General features: G+C 38.6%; 1 protein-coding gene across 2 annotated transcripts in view; it reads left to right on the top strand.

Moving 5' to 3' along the window:
• The window catches only part of cpxm2 (carboxypeptidase X (M14 family), member 2), a 55,730-nt gene that overhangs the window by 11,488 nt on the left and 29,869 nt on the right, over positions 1-14,373 (top strand). For both annotated transcript variants that reach the window (XM_041814883.1, XM_041814882.1), the window contains 2 exons: positions 6,964-7,073; positions 12,146-12,285. In XM_041814883.1, the coding sequence (XP_041670817.1) occupies positions 6,964-7,073; positions 12,146-12,285 (250 nt within the window). The remainder of the gene's footprint in view (positions 1-6,963; positions 7,074-12,145; positions 12,286-14,373) is intronic.

The raw sequence follows: 14,373 nt of genomic DNA on the forward strand, positions 1-14,373 counted from the left end.
AGCTAAGATATTTTAGCCAAACAGTGAGCTAATCCATAGTTAGCTCATTCTAATTTAGTTTCTAACATTTGCAGTTAGCTATCTACTTAGCTAAGTTTATTGCTAGACAGTTTAGAAAAGTACTGTTGTTAGCTAAGCTATTTTAGCTGATCAGTGCGCTAATCTATATTAGTCAAGTGGTTAGCTAAACTATTTCAGTCAAACAGTTAATCTATCATACTCAAGCATTTAGCTAAGCTATCTTAGACAAGTCATCAAATAAAACTATATAGCAGAGTGTCCGCTAGACTCCCTCGGTCAGAATGACCGAAAGTCCTCAAGAATGCCGGCCATTTAGAACAACTACCGACATTTGCTTTAACATTATTTTGCTGCATTAACAACAGCAAAACGCATAAATCTGGTATTCTGTGATACATCGATACATACAAGTCTGCGCTAAATGGGACTGAGGACACATTTTTATTTCCAGACCTGACCCAAAACCGAGACAGTAGAAACCAAGCCAACAGTAAATCTGAGTATGGTAGTTATTACCCTGTTATTACAGACACATGATTAGACCCTAGAACCGACTGCACAAAGTCTTTCTCTTATTTTTCTTTGTGTATGTGGTTTAAAGTATCAAAATCAAGACTGCACACTTTTCCTTACACACGCAGTCAGTTACACAATATACGCCCACGTTAAACTCATAAACAACAACAGTTAGCTTCACATTAGGAGCTGGGCAAAGAGCTTGTAATGCCACATATGAAGAGGCGCATGGAGGGCACACTGAAACTCCATAAGCATGTCATCGAGGCAATGGGAAGATGTGGGTTAAAAAAAGACAACACAGCCACCACTGCACAAAAAGACTGTGATCCTTTGTGAGGCATGCAAAAATTAGGATGGTAGTTTGTGCTTTACTGAAATGCTGTGTTTAGCTGAACACAGACAGAACACAATTCAGCAGTTTTCTGTTATAAAACAAAAGTTCAGTTCAGTCGCTGCTTTATCTGTTATCTGTGTATGTGTGACAAAATTACAAATAAACATGTTGCAAATATTGATTACAAAAGTGTTTGGCCCACTTATTGCTAAAGAAATAATACAAGATCAAATCATTCAATTATAAATCACACATGGAAGGATGGGTCATTTTTGACCCATGTGTGTAAACTTGACATTGTAATATAAAAACTGGTTCTTTTCATAGCGTAAGGAGGAAAAAATAAATAAAAATGATATTTGGTAATCAAAAAAAGCATATTGAAAGAATATCTGTAGCAATTTGTCTCTGAAATTAATATATTTCAAAAGATGGAACAAAGATAAACTCAGCCAGCATTAAATAGCCAGGGAAATGAATGCGGGTCATTTTTGACCCATGTTGCGCATTAGAGGGGGGGTACTTATGTTGCGCATCAAAGGGTTAAGTCACAGAATTGGTTTCTGCTGCTTGATAATGTATGACATTGTCTTCTATGAATTATTCAGGATCTCACAAATCTTTTTTTTTCAACCAGTTTCCATTTTTTGAAATTAAAATAGAATGAAAATTGAAATTCTGTATTTGGCAGCCTAAGTATAAACTTAGAAAACGCAGAACCAGAATCATAAATTTATGTTGGTACATGCTGATAACTGATATTCAGTTATTTTGTTACTGTTAAGCTATTTTCTATAATTCCACTGATAGATTTTCTTACAAAAGTATAGACTGAAACTTACAATGGGACATGTCTGTCATGCCCTGTTTGTGGTCCCATTTCAACAGATATAATAAGCCCTAAAACTTGAGTATTCTTCAGACTGCAATGTCAGTTTGTCACTTCACTGCCATTTTGCAAATTGTTGAAACAGGAATCTACTGTTTCCTTCAATTTATTAAGTATGCAGGATTCTGTTTCGACATTCAGCATTTTGGCAATAGTGCTCACACTGTTCAAATGAGACCCAAATGTCTCTGTTAATTCTTGCTTTTCAAATCACTTTCAGTCTGAGTATGGAATGTCAATACCTTGTGTGAGTTATAACCTGATCCCAGCAGTAAATTCAGTCCTCAGAAGAGCTGTCAGTTGCACAGATAACAATGTAAAGTCTATGACCGTCTGCATTCTCATTTCTTATCTGCATAAATGTGAAAGCCAGATGCTTTGTTCCTGTGTCCCATCGCAATGAGTTGCATGCAGATGGTGCTAATGATTTAGGACCTTACACCACTGCAGGCAGCCAAGCATCGTTCTTGTGTCCTGCTGACCTTGATCCTTTCGGGTGCATGGAGCCCCAGGTTGTTCCATGCATGTGCATGCAGACTTAAGAGTACGTGTAAACCGAGAGGTTTCACAGTTATATCAGCTGCTGTTTTATTGATGTATAATTACCATGTTTATATATTCTGTGGTCTTACCTGTGGCTTCACGGCTGGCTCATTTAATAATATTTTACACCTCAGTTTTACAGCAGGAATTAATTTGGTCTCAAGCTATGCTTTCTTTATGCATTGAACATAAATTATTGTATGAGTGTGTGGATTTTGGATGCGGATCATCTTAGTGTCTGGATTTTCTGAAAATCCTGGTGCATGTGATTGGCGTTCTGCAGTGACTCAGACATATCAGGCTGCTGGAACATTTATTCAAAGTGAAGCCAGCTTCCTTTATGGATCAAATATAAACTTTACTGCAAAACTTTATGTCCAACTTCACATTAATACCCTGTTAAAGCCAAAATTCCTTTTGTTTCTTGCAACTGTTCCTTTTCTGGGTATTCATTTGTGACTTCTGTTGGCTACATGACAGCGACATGTGCAGCATATGGTGCACACCAAGGCCCAGTTGGAAATTCTTGCTCCAAATTTCCATCAGTGTGATCAGGGAAATCACACAGCTTGAACTGACCTAAAGAGCTGTAGGACAGCAGCGGTTTCTCATATAAACCTTGATATACCTGTTCAGTTATTGGTTGATACACTTTAATGTAAACGATGAGCCGATCCCACACAAAGAGCGCTGTTAAGTCTCAGCTTCTGCAATCACTTAAAGGCAGGCATTTGTTCAAAAAATCTAAAATATTTCTTCCAGGGGCAAATAAAACTTTTAGAGTTATGTGCTGCATTCTCTTTTTAAGAAAGCCAAAGTGAAGACAGAGCATCCTGAGTTGAGCTGCCAGACTGATTCTTTAGCCTCAGTGGGTGTTGCTGGATAACTGACATGCACAAGGAGTTAATTACAAGATGCTTTGTCATAGTGAGTGCTGTTAATTACCATCATAAGTACAGCAGTGGAGGTATAAATGAACTCATGTATCGTAGATAGCTTGTGTCCTTTGGTTTGGGCTGTAGAATGACCTTCATAATGTGATGTCATAAAGTCATAATGCAAAACGGATAGCCTATACAGTTTAACTTGGCTGAGAAGGCTCTACTCAAAAGATGCTATGTGGGTTAGTCCGCAGCATGCTTTGACTTTTCAGAGAGTGCATAACTAGAAACCCCTACATCGATAGATACATTTATGACAATGCCTATCGAATACAATAAAATCAGTTCAAAAGCAATTGCTCTATAGTGGTATGAATCTGAATATGAGGGTGAAATAAGCTTCACGCTATCATAGAGGTGGCTGGGGTGGTAGAGGTTAAGCTTTGCCAGAAGCAGCAGCGTGGTGCTTAAATGCATGCAGAGTAAGTGAGAAGTATGTAATGCAAACACTGCCTCAAACTAAATAAGACCTCCTGACCGTCAGACATGCCCCAAATAATTCATAATATCTCTTTTAAAACCAAAATGGATTTTTTTTTTATTAGCCCCATACAATATGCTCCCACATTTTTTCAACAAGATAGATTGCCTCTTTGTATCAAACTTTTTTGGAGGACTGAAGTATGCAATCATGGGTCCTTGAAGCACTTAACAAAACGCATAATTGGGTAAAGCATAATAAAGTAAAGCACACACTGTTAATAGGCTAAATTAAAATGCTAAATGACCGAAATAACTCTACTTAATCACTTACAAACTTAAAAGAGAGTAAACCAAATCAACAACTCCTAATTAACTCAGAGAGCCCAGGACTTTCTTTTATTTACATTAGATCATTTCTGCATGGCTAAACATACTGTAACACATGCCCACAGCAAGGCATCAAGGTCACACTTTGCTTCATGCATCGCAGCTCCCCAGCAGCACGTACAAACACAACACTGTGCTTCTGTGTGTCCACTAGTTTTATACATCACAGTTTCACAGATACTTTACAAGTCATGGGATGTGTTATTTAGCCAGTGGACACAGCGCTGAGGTCACAGTGATAACGTCAGAGTTATATCAGTTTGGGCTTGTTCTTAAAGAACAGGATGAGTGCCTCATCATTGTGTTCAACATGCAGGAAGAATCAAATTCAAAGCTTTGTCACTTGCATTATGGGAAGTTCAGAACCTTTTACTTTGGAAACTTCATAAAGAATAAAAGTGTTTGCTTGTCTCTGCTTTGATTTCATTTATAAACCTCTGCTTCCCAAAACACTATTTAAAGTGCAAGTTGGATGTGTTGGGGTGCTTTAAAGGCAGAATTAAACCAGTGTTAGAGCCCTGAAAGACCACAGTTTTAAGATCGGGATCAAGTTATCAGTGTAATCAGTAACTGGTTAAAAGGACTCTCAACGTAATTCTCAAGCTAAGCATTCATTTAACTGCTTCTCTATACTTACCACTTGTGTTCAGTGACTTCATTTGTAAGGGATCTGCAATATACAAATGCACATATTAGTGAAACCAGCTGTTTTCAAAGAGTAAGCAGTTTCTGGACCGAGCAGCAAAAGAAAGTACTGGATCTGTCCTGATGATGCTCCACAGTCATGATGTATTATTTACAAAGATGTTAAAGATAATCATAACATGAGGCTGTGCAAAATCCAGTGTCATGTTAAGACTCAATACTCAAGTTTGGCTATTTTTTTTGACAGGAAGCTAAAAGTAATGTTGTTACAGTAAACAAACAAAAGAAAGACATTTAGCTCTGTAAATACCAAGGCAGCCTGTGTGGGGTTTTGGCATCGACCATGATCACAAACAAGAACCAGGAAAGGTGAAGGTGGACGATAGTCTGCAGTCGTTTCATCTGTGAAAACCTGCATTAGGTAGACTGGCACAGACTCGGCGTTATCCCTGAAATTAGAGATGAGCACATTTAAAGGCTATACTGGCTACTAGTTTACTGCCATAAACTCACCTTGAAAGATGGCTGCTTAAAAAATATGCAGACAAAAATGCTGAAAATCCTATAATCTTATTAAATTGTATTAATAATACAAATCCTAATCATATTAAAAATATAAGATATGTAAGATAGGGATGTTTTTCAAAAGAGTATTTTTGCCATAGCCCACCTTACCTCAGCCTCAACTTTTGGCCCAAAGTTGCCTAAAACTTGATTTATTTATTTATTTATTTATTTTTCAAAACTTTAAGCATACATATGTTCATTCAAGGGAGGTTCAATCTGCCCAAATTTGAAAACCCTGAGTGAAACCAACTAGTGACATTTTTGGCTTCATAATGCAACTAAGAAAAAACAAAATACTTGGATTTATTATCAAAAATAATTTCTTATCCTTATTCAGAGACCATTTTTCAAATTGCATGATATACCATTTAAGTCTCTATGCCTGACACTGTCATATATGAGAAGAAAAGACACATGTTATTCAGAATTAAAGAAAAAAACGCAGGCACATATTTTTTTCCATCTGAAATCCCTCTATTCTGTCATTCTATCCATACCTACATCTTTGTATCTATTTTATAATCCTTTTTTATCATCCCTACTGCTAGCTTTAGTCTTAGCCACCATAGCAGTTTCTCACATTGCATTGTGATGAACTTTGAGCGCCGATACCAGACTGTTCCTCAATCGCGTCATGCTTTGCTGAACAGCCCATGTGCAAAACCTTTGAAACTGGAAGAGAGAGCCTGAATTACTCATAATGGAGAGAGACACAGAGAGGATGTGCCCCTCTGTGTCACTGCAGACAGGAACTGTTTTGAAAAATGATTTAAAATAAGCCAATTTCAAAAAGAAAAAACTTTTTTTCTGTAAATATGTAAATATTTTTCAAACTTTTTTGTCACAGAATGATTTTTTTCCCCTTTTTCATCGCTAAAAAATGGGAAAGCAAGTTTGTGCAAAAAAGTCTCAGTCATTATTTTATTACTGTATATTAATACATTAAAATCTTTGAGTTTTAATTTCTGTTTTTTTCTTCTTTTTTCTTTATAGTCCCATAACGTTTTTTAAAACTCAAGTTACGTTGCAGCACACATATTCTTAAAGCTCAGGTTAGCATGAAAAATGGATGTTTAAAGCTTGACTGTGCTCTACAGGGATGATGTTTTACACACTTTATACAGCAATAAGTCCAGGTGAGGCACAATGGTTGAAAAAAGTACAGGACTCAGAGGGTATTAACTAATTCCTTTAAATGTGTTTGACAGAGCTGGCTTGTTTAGCTGCAGCATTTGTGTTTTTTTTAACCAGGTGTAACAAAACTGTCATGTCAAGGACACCTCAAACATTTTGCCAGTACTTGCAAATTAAAAATAGTATCAATTCCTCGCGCAACTTGAGAAACATTTTACGACTAAAGAAATATTAGACAAACAGCTTTCTAATGTATGTACTTTTAGACATTTCAGAATGTTTTTTCTACATTAGGTTTGACAAATAGAGCCCCTATTATTAAATCATCTTGGTAACATACACAAAAGGCAGTTTCTGTCTGGATAGTTTCACACATTTGAGCTCACTTTGCAGAGTCTGATCTGCTTATTATTGTATATGGAGTCCAGCCATTAGAAAATGCATGCTCCCTGGCCCTGGAGTCATATACTGTACAAAAAGCATAGCTTACTTCTGGAACAACATGACACATGATTCATAACATCACCATCACAGGCTAATTCATCATTCTCGTTACCTAGAATGCCCTCCCATGGGACTGGAGACTTTGAAGATTGATGATTTCCAGCTTCACGCTTCAACCACAAAACGCTATGGCCTCGGTGCACACAGAGGGCGTCTTAACATTCAGGTATGTAAAGTGGTGGCGTAGCTTGGGAACGCTTACAAGAAATGTTCTGGCTTGTATTGTATACTGGGCAATCTCACCTTTTTTTTAAAAAAATTACATTTGTTTCCAAACTGCAGCAATACGTTGAATAAATGATGATGGCAGGGGCCTCTTTTAATTCTAGGGTTAACCCTTTACCTACTGAGTCTAAAAATGGCAATTTGGACATATTTTGTTATTCTGGCTGTAAAATAGTCAGGAAATGCCCTAAGTCTGAGAGCTTTGGTCCCTTTTCCCAGGAGTACTTGAACTTGACTTTTCAACATCTTGTTAATGATTATTGCACATTATATGGAATTGTCAGCAGTTTAAGAGAAGAAAAACACAAAATTGATTTGTTTATCATGGCTTTTATGAGAAGAAATGTTGTTATTGCTCATGAAGTTTTGATTGGACATTTGAAATGTGAACCTATACATGTTTAGAACAATCACCAGTCATTTTTTGAGTCTAGGACTCTGGGTGTACAAAACACAGTGCAAAAGATAAATATATACATAGGTGACAATTAGTGCAGATAAAGGTGGAAAAATGCATTCTCAACATTCTCAAGTAACATATTGTTATTGCACATGACAGACATACACAAATGCCACTATCTAACACTATTTTTTGAAAACAAAACACTACTCTCGCTTGCTCTCCTTTTACTCTCTTCCTTCACTCTCTTTCCTCACTTGTCTTCTGCCAAAGCTGCCGTTTTCACGGTGCTGTTTGACATTACCGTAATATATATACCACATATCATTTATTGCCAGAAAGCACAGATTCTCAGCTCTCTGTAAGCATTGGAATTTTTTAGATTGAGAGAACTTTCGAGGAGTTAGAATCCGTGTAGCGGTCTCACGATACTTCTGGTGTTTTGCTATGGTGTTTTGCTATGAATGCCCACGTCTTATGGTTGCGAGTACTGTAATGAACCATATATGCGCGCATGTCCACAGTTCTCAGCTTTCTAACACCGTTGGAATTTTTCTGATCGGACAAACTTTGACAGAGTTACCGTAATAATACTCCAGACATATAGAACACAGCGCCGGCGCCGGCTCAGTAGGTAAAGGGCTAAAGCTCCTGTGAGAGGTTTGTAGCCAGTCCTCCAGCTGCTGAAGTTTGTAACTCCTTCAGAGTAGTCAAAATGTCTTAGTGGCCTCTCTAAATAGTCTCCTTCTTGCACTGTCATTCAGTCAGGAATACTGATTAACCTGGACCTTCCAGACACAGGTGTCTACACTGGTCATCTGAGACACATTCACTGCTCTCAGGTGAACACCATTTCACTAATTGTGAGACTGCTAGCACCAATTGGCTGGACCTCTGTTGGATTAGGCCAGTCACTTTAAAGGGGGGTGAATATTTATGCAGTCACTTATTTTACCTGACATATTTTTGTTTACTTGACATTATTTTGTAGAAATCTGTTTTCACTTTGGCATTAAAGAGTTTTTTTGGTCAAAAAAGACAAATTATATTGACCGTGATTGATTTTTAAAATCAATAGAGGGTAAAACATTCAAGGAGGTGAATACTTTTTATAGGCACTGTATATTTCTTCCTTCAAATGGGCATTTATAATATTGGACCTAATGGGGATTCCTTGGCTTTTAGAGGCAGCCTCAGGTGAGCTCCTGAGGAACTGTGTGTTTTTACACTTGCATTTTGGCTAAATTTTTGATACTTGGCTTAGCTCCAATTCACGGCATATTTTAACATCCATAATCTGACACAGTAGAGAAAGTAATAGTGTGGCTGTCAGACCAGTGGCACATCCCCAAACCTAATAAAAAGGATTGGCATGTGTTGGAAGAGGTATTTCCTGTTAGTGCAAGCTGTTCTTTGAGGTTTTTAGCATGCATACGGTCTGCAGCTTCATCCTCATCTCCTGCACTACGAACCACTCTGAATCCAACAGCACAATTAATGAAAGACACACACACACATGCTCTTAATTCTCTCAAGACGGCAAGGCATTATGTTACAGGAAACCAGTGAAACAAAGGATTTGTTGTTTGGTTGTGTCTGTGAGTGGCTGTCAGGGATCATAGAGGGAAAAAGATAACGTCCAATCTGGAGAACAATTATCTGTAAATCAGTGGAGACACATAGAAAACAGATGTTGCCTGTTGTATCAGGCATGTGGCCAAGCGGCTCGGTTTATTTCCACACTTGTCGCTGCTACAGTTTGTTTAGATTCCTCACACCAACTGTTCTGTGATGAATTTAACTCTCTTTTGATCATACCGGCTGAATGAAAACACAAATTACTGAAGGTCATACATCCTCTCTACATTACCTTCTGCTGCAGTTAAAAATATCACTGAAATGTGTGCAAACCAAAGTCCTATCCTGCAGCAAAACACAAATATGAGACATGCCAGATTTTTTTCATTCACTAAGCAGTTCATGAAAGGTCCTTGATCTGCACCTGGATCCTGATTGGCACTGTAAAGAAATCTCTTGTTCCCTGGCCAAACTTTTCCTGTATTCCACTGTAACCTGCAGACATGTTTTTGAGATCTTCTGCTCAGACTAATGAAACACAGAGCTGACACTCCTTGGCAGAAGTCGATGTTTTTCTACAACTCACAAATCATTCAATAGTTAACCCAGACATGTTTGTTGCTTTGCTTGAGTGGCTCAAGGTGCACATTATTCAAATGGTTGGAACTGACTTTTCCAGCCTATAAACCCCAATTCAAAAAAGTTGGGACACTGTGTAAAATGTGAATAGGAACAAAACACAGTGATTAGCAAATCCTTTTCAACCTATACTAAGTTGAATCGCGCACAACAACAAGCTATTTATTGATCAAACTGATAAACTTGGTTAATTTTTCAGAAGTATGCACTCTTTCTGATTTTGATGTCTGTTACATACTCCAAAAAATTGGGACGGTGGCAAGAAAAGCTTTGTAAAGTTGTGAAATGCACAGAAAACACCTACGGTGATAGTACTATGACTGGGTATAAACGGAGCACTCCTGAAAGGCTCCGCCATCCACGATCAACAATGGCACAAGGCTTTCTACTTTGGGAAAAAGTGTGTGAGTAAATTGTTCAGCAGTTCATGAACAATATTCTGCAATGTGTAATTGCAAGGAATTTAGAGATCTCAGCATCTGCAGTTTATAATATCATTAAAATATTCAGAGAATCTGGAAAAATCCCTGCAGTGAAAGGGCAAAGCCAAAAACCAATGTTGAATACCTTTGAGCTTCAAATCCCAAGGGGGCATCGCATAAAATTTGCATCATTCTGTAACGGATTTTACAGTGTAGGCTTGGGAACACTTTGGAAAACCAGTTGAAGTTAACACAGTACGGTGCTGCATCTAATGTAAGTCAAGACTCAACCATGCAAAGCAAAAGCCATATATACAACATCCAGAAGAGCCATCAACTTCTCTGGACCTGCACTCATCTAAGATAAACAGACCTAAAGTGCTCCAAAGTTCAAAAGTCATCTGTGATGGTGTGGGGGTATATTAGTGCTCATGGCATGGGTCACTTGCACATCTTTGAAGGAGCCATTGATACTGAGAGATACATGCAGGTTGTGGAGCAACACATGTTTCCATACAGACAATGTACTTTCAGGGATGCCCCAGCTTATTTCAGCCAGAGAACACAGAGCCACACTCTGCAGCATGGATGTTACAACAGCATAGATTCCCAGCAGAAATGTATAGGTACTAGACTGGGCTGTATGCAGTCCTGACCTGCCTTCAACTAAAAATATACAGTCCATTATGAAGGGAGATACTGAGATACTGAACATGACCCTGTCCCAATGTTTTTGGAAATGTGTTGCTCTCAAAGTATGATAAACTTAATAAGTTTGAGTATTACATTTATTGTATTTTTGCTGTTTTCAATTGAATATAGGGTGGAAGGGATTTGAAATTCACTGTATTCTGAAAAAGATTCTGAAAAGTTCCTCCCTCTTTTGTCAGTGTTTGTCACATGACCTCTGATTACTTTTCTCTCCTCTGCCAATCCAGTGCATGGCCGGCATTTGTCAAGAGAGTTGTCAAACAGGGTGCTGTACCCCTTTTTTCCTCCAATAATAAATGAAAACTTAAATCTTTGAAAAGCGAACACTCAAACTTAAGTCAGCATAGTAAGAACCGACCTTAAAGACAAAAGTCAAGGCTTTCATTTTAATTGTGTATTTAATCCATGATCAGTCTGTTAATATAGAGTAGACTGAGCTTATAACTTAAATAAATCACAGTCTGTCAGTAGGGGGAGCACTGACTGTTTTGGCTTCACTTTTGTAAAAGCTGTAATGTGGTCAGTCTTTTTATACAGTGTTTGGTATTGTGTATTGATTTACTTTCCTTGATACCTGCTCTGCACTGAATACATTTTTAAATTTTGCCAGATGCAAATATAGCTAACATTCTGTCCTTCATCATTCATCTTCATCATCATGTATCTGTAATAGATGTATAGTATCTATCATGATTTCACTCTATTTCAATCCTTATTTACATAATGTGCCTTTAACTTATCTTTTAAGTGAGATTATGTTAATGTACTCTCAGATCTCTTGATAATAAACCCGTTCAATGTCAAGCAAGAGGACAGTCCTTCAAATACACCCTAAAGATACACATTAAGGCAGTGTTTCTGTGTAATCAGTATGTGCAGTGCAGTGTGCCATTGTAATGTTTACGTTTGGATGAAGAAGATGTACAGTGTGTCCTGTCAGCATATGACTGCTTACACAGATTAGCTCTGAGCTAACACAGCCATCTGCTACAGGCTTAATGCAGAGAGTAGCGTTTTATGCACTGTAATTATACATCTTCAGCTGTTGAATGAGGAAATGCTGACATAAATCTTTTCTATGCATATTTAAGGAAATTTCCAAGAAAAAATATCTTCCTCTCCCCTGTCAACACCAAACAAAAAGCAGAGGCTGACACCATCACCATTTAGTGTGCAGTATCAAATGTGGGTTGAGTGTTTGCATTTCTTCATGGACATGTGAGATAAAACACTGCTCCTTACGGCTGTTTTTGTGGCCCGCAGGCTGGCCTTTATGAAGACGACCTCTATGACGGGGCCTGGTGCGCTGGGAGGGATGACCCACTGCAGTGGTTTGAGGTGGATGCCAGGAGGCTGACAAAGTTCACAGGGGTCGTAACACAAGGCAGGAGCTCCCTCTGGTCGTGAGTATGAACCCTACACACAAACACAGAGATGTAGATGGTTGAGAAGGAGGATTTCAGGCCAATGCTTGGAAAGGAATCTTCAGGAGCATTGATGTTGTGCCAATTTCTTGAGTTATCTGGAATCTTGGTGATATTTGGTAAAGACTGTTTGAGGGGTGTTTTAAACCTTTAGCTGACATTAATCTTTACTCGAGACATGAAAGGAAATTTTTCACCTTTAATTCACTAGGAATGGATTTGGATGAATAATCTTTTTGAACTATTAAAAGATTTTAATAGCTACTGTCCACATAAAAAAATGATTTACTAAAAGAGTGATCTAATGCATGGATGGAAAACATGGAATAAATAAAATAGTGCCATTAAACATAAGACATCAGATGAGAAATAAGATGCTGGATCCTTATTGTATGAAATATGATGACATTTTAATGGCAACAAGCAGCCCAGCAGCAATAAGCAAGATAAAAAGATTAACCAGACATTTTAGAAATACAGTGGACCAGTGCATTGAGGATTATGGCCTCAGTGTATGGGCTCCTTCTCTGACAACTAAGATAAACTGGTGCCCTAGTTCATTTGTTGTCTTGTGATAATGACCTACATATTTGATGTTTTCTCAAGCTTTGTTTGGACAAAAAATGTAGGTTGAAATAAGGCACAGATGTGCCAAGTCAGCTGCCTGAGGGCACCAATGGGTGGAAAAGACGACTGACCCAACCCCTTTCGTGCTCTGGATGTCTTTGCATATTATCAGGGGCATGTGAAAATAATCTGTTGGAAAAATAATCAAGTCCACACCTTTAGGGTAGAGTTAGGGGTGGATGTAGTGAGTAAGCACAGCTTGGTGTACTGTCCAGGCGGGTAGTAGGGTTGGTATGAGCCCCTGGTCATGTAGATGTCGTAAGGGCCCAGAAACTTTAAGCGGTCTCCAGGCATATTAATGCAGAAAAGACTCAGACAAAAGAGATGCTGTTGAGCTTGACCTTGGCTGACGAGTGACATGTGAGATGAAATGTGTGGAGCTTGACTCTGCAATCTCAAGATTTATTGCCAAGAAGGATTGTTACAAAAAAGAAATGGTCTACCGTGCACAAGTTTCCTTACTTTTTGTGCTAAGTTTAGATAGAGTCAGTTTAAACTTCAGATCAGGTCAGGTGGTGTCTTGATGACTCTCCACGTGTCCTCACAGCTGGCTTCTCCATGACGCATGCAGCTACCCCCCAGGTCTGGTCCAACCCACCTGGCCGTGGGCACCCAGTATGCTGTGAGATGGATAGGCCTAGGAGAGGCCAGGTGCTGGTAGAAGCATAGCTGCTCCTCCTGTATCATTTCCTAAATGACCCTTCCCATTCCAGCTTTCTTGAGCACGAATGCATAAGACATGGTCTTGCCAACCGTCCCAAAAATTTGCCAAAGAGAAGTTCTAAAGAGATCTTTTCCAGGCACCAGCCTGAAAAGGTTGCTTCAAGTTGAGCCAAAACAGTTGAGAAGGAGTGTTCCTCCTAATCCAGCAACACAGGTCCTGAGTGCTTTGTCGTGCCACCTTTATGTGACATGCAGCTTGTCTTAAACTGCAGCCGTTAGATGAATCTTTCATTCATAGGCGTTAACGTGCAAAGTAGTTCAAGGGTGTGGGGGTGCAAACCCTGCAACCCGAATTCTAAAGGCAAGGGACACCAACCCCTTTTAGCTATGTTAGCAAATGCTGTAATCTGATTCATTACTAAGTTTAACTTAAAACTTAAACCCAGTAATGAGTAAATGGAGAAAGATCAAAGTCAGTTAAAACCCAGTGAAAGCACACTCATAAAATTGTTTGATTCAGAGAGGTTTTACAGGGGGCTGACTGAAAAGGCCTGTTCCCTTTATCCTCAATCTGGATGGTGGAACTGTTATCAGACCCTTGGTTGAGGACCTGGGGGTATTTCTGGGTTTGTAGGGTGAGAGAGGATCAGTAGTGTACTAAGGGGAAAATCAGCAAAGTGCTTCAAAAGTTATCATTATAATTTGAAATGGACTCTGTAACAAACTGTAAGCCTGTAAAAGGGGTGAGATCATGATTGTCTGTACAAATCTGTCATA

Source organism: Cheilinus undulatus, linkage group 20 (assembly GCF_018320785.1).
Source record: "Cheilinus undulatus linkage group 20, ASM1832078v1, whole genome shotgun sequence".
NCBI lineage: Eukaryota > Metazoa > Chordata > Actinopteri > Labriformes > Labridae > Cheilinus > Cheilinus undulatus.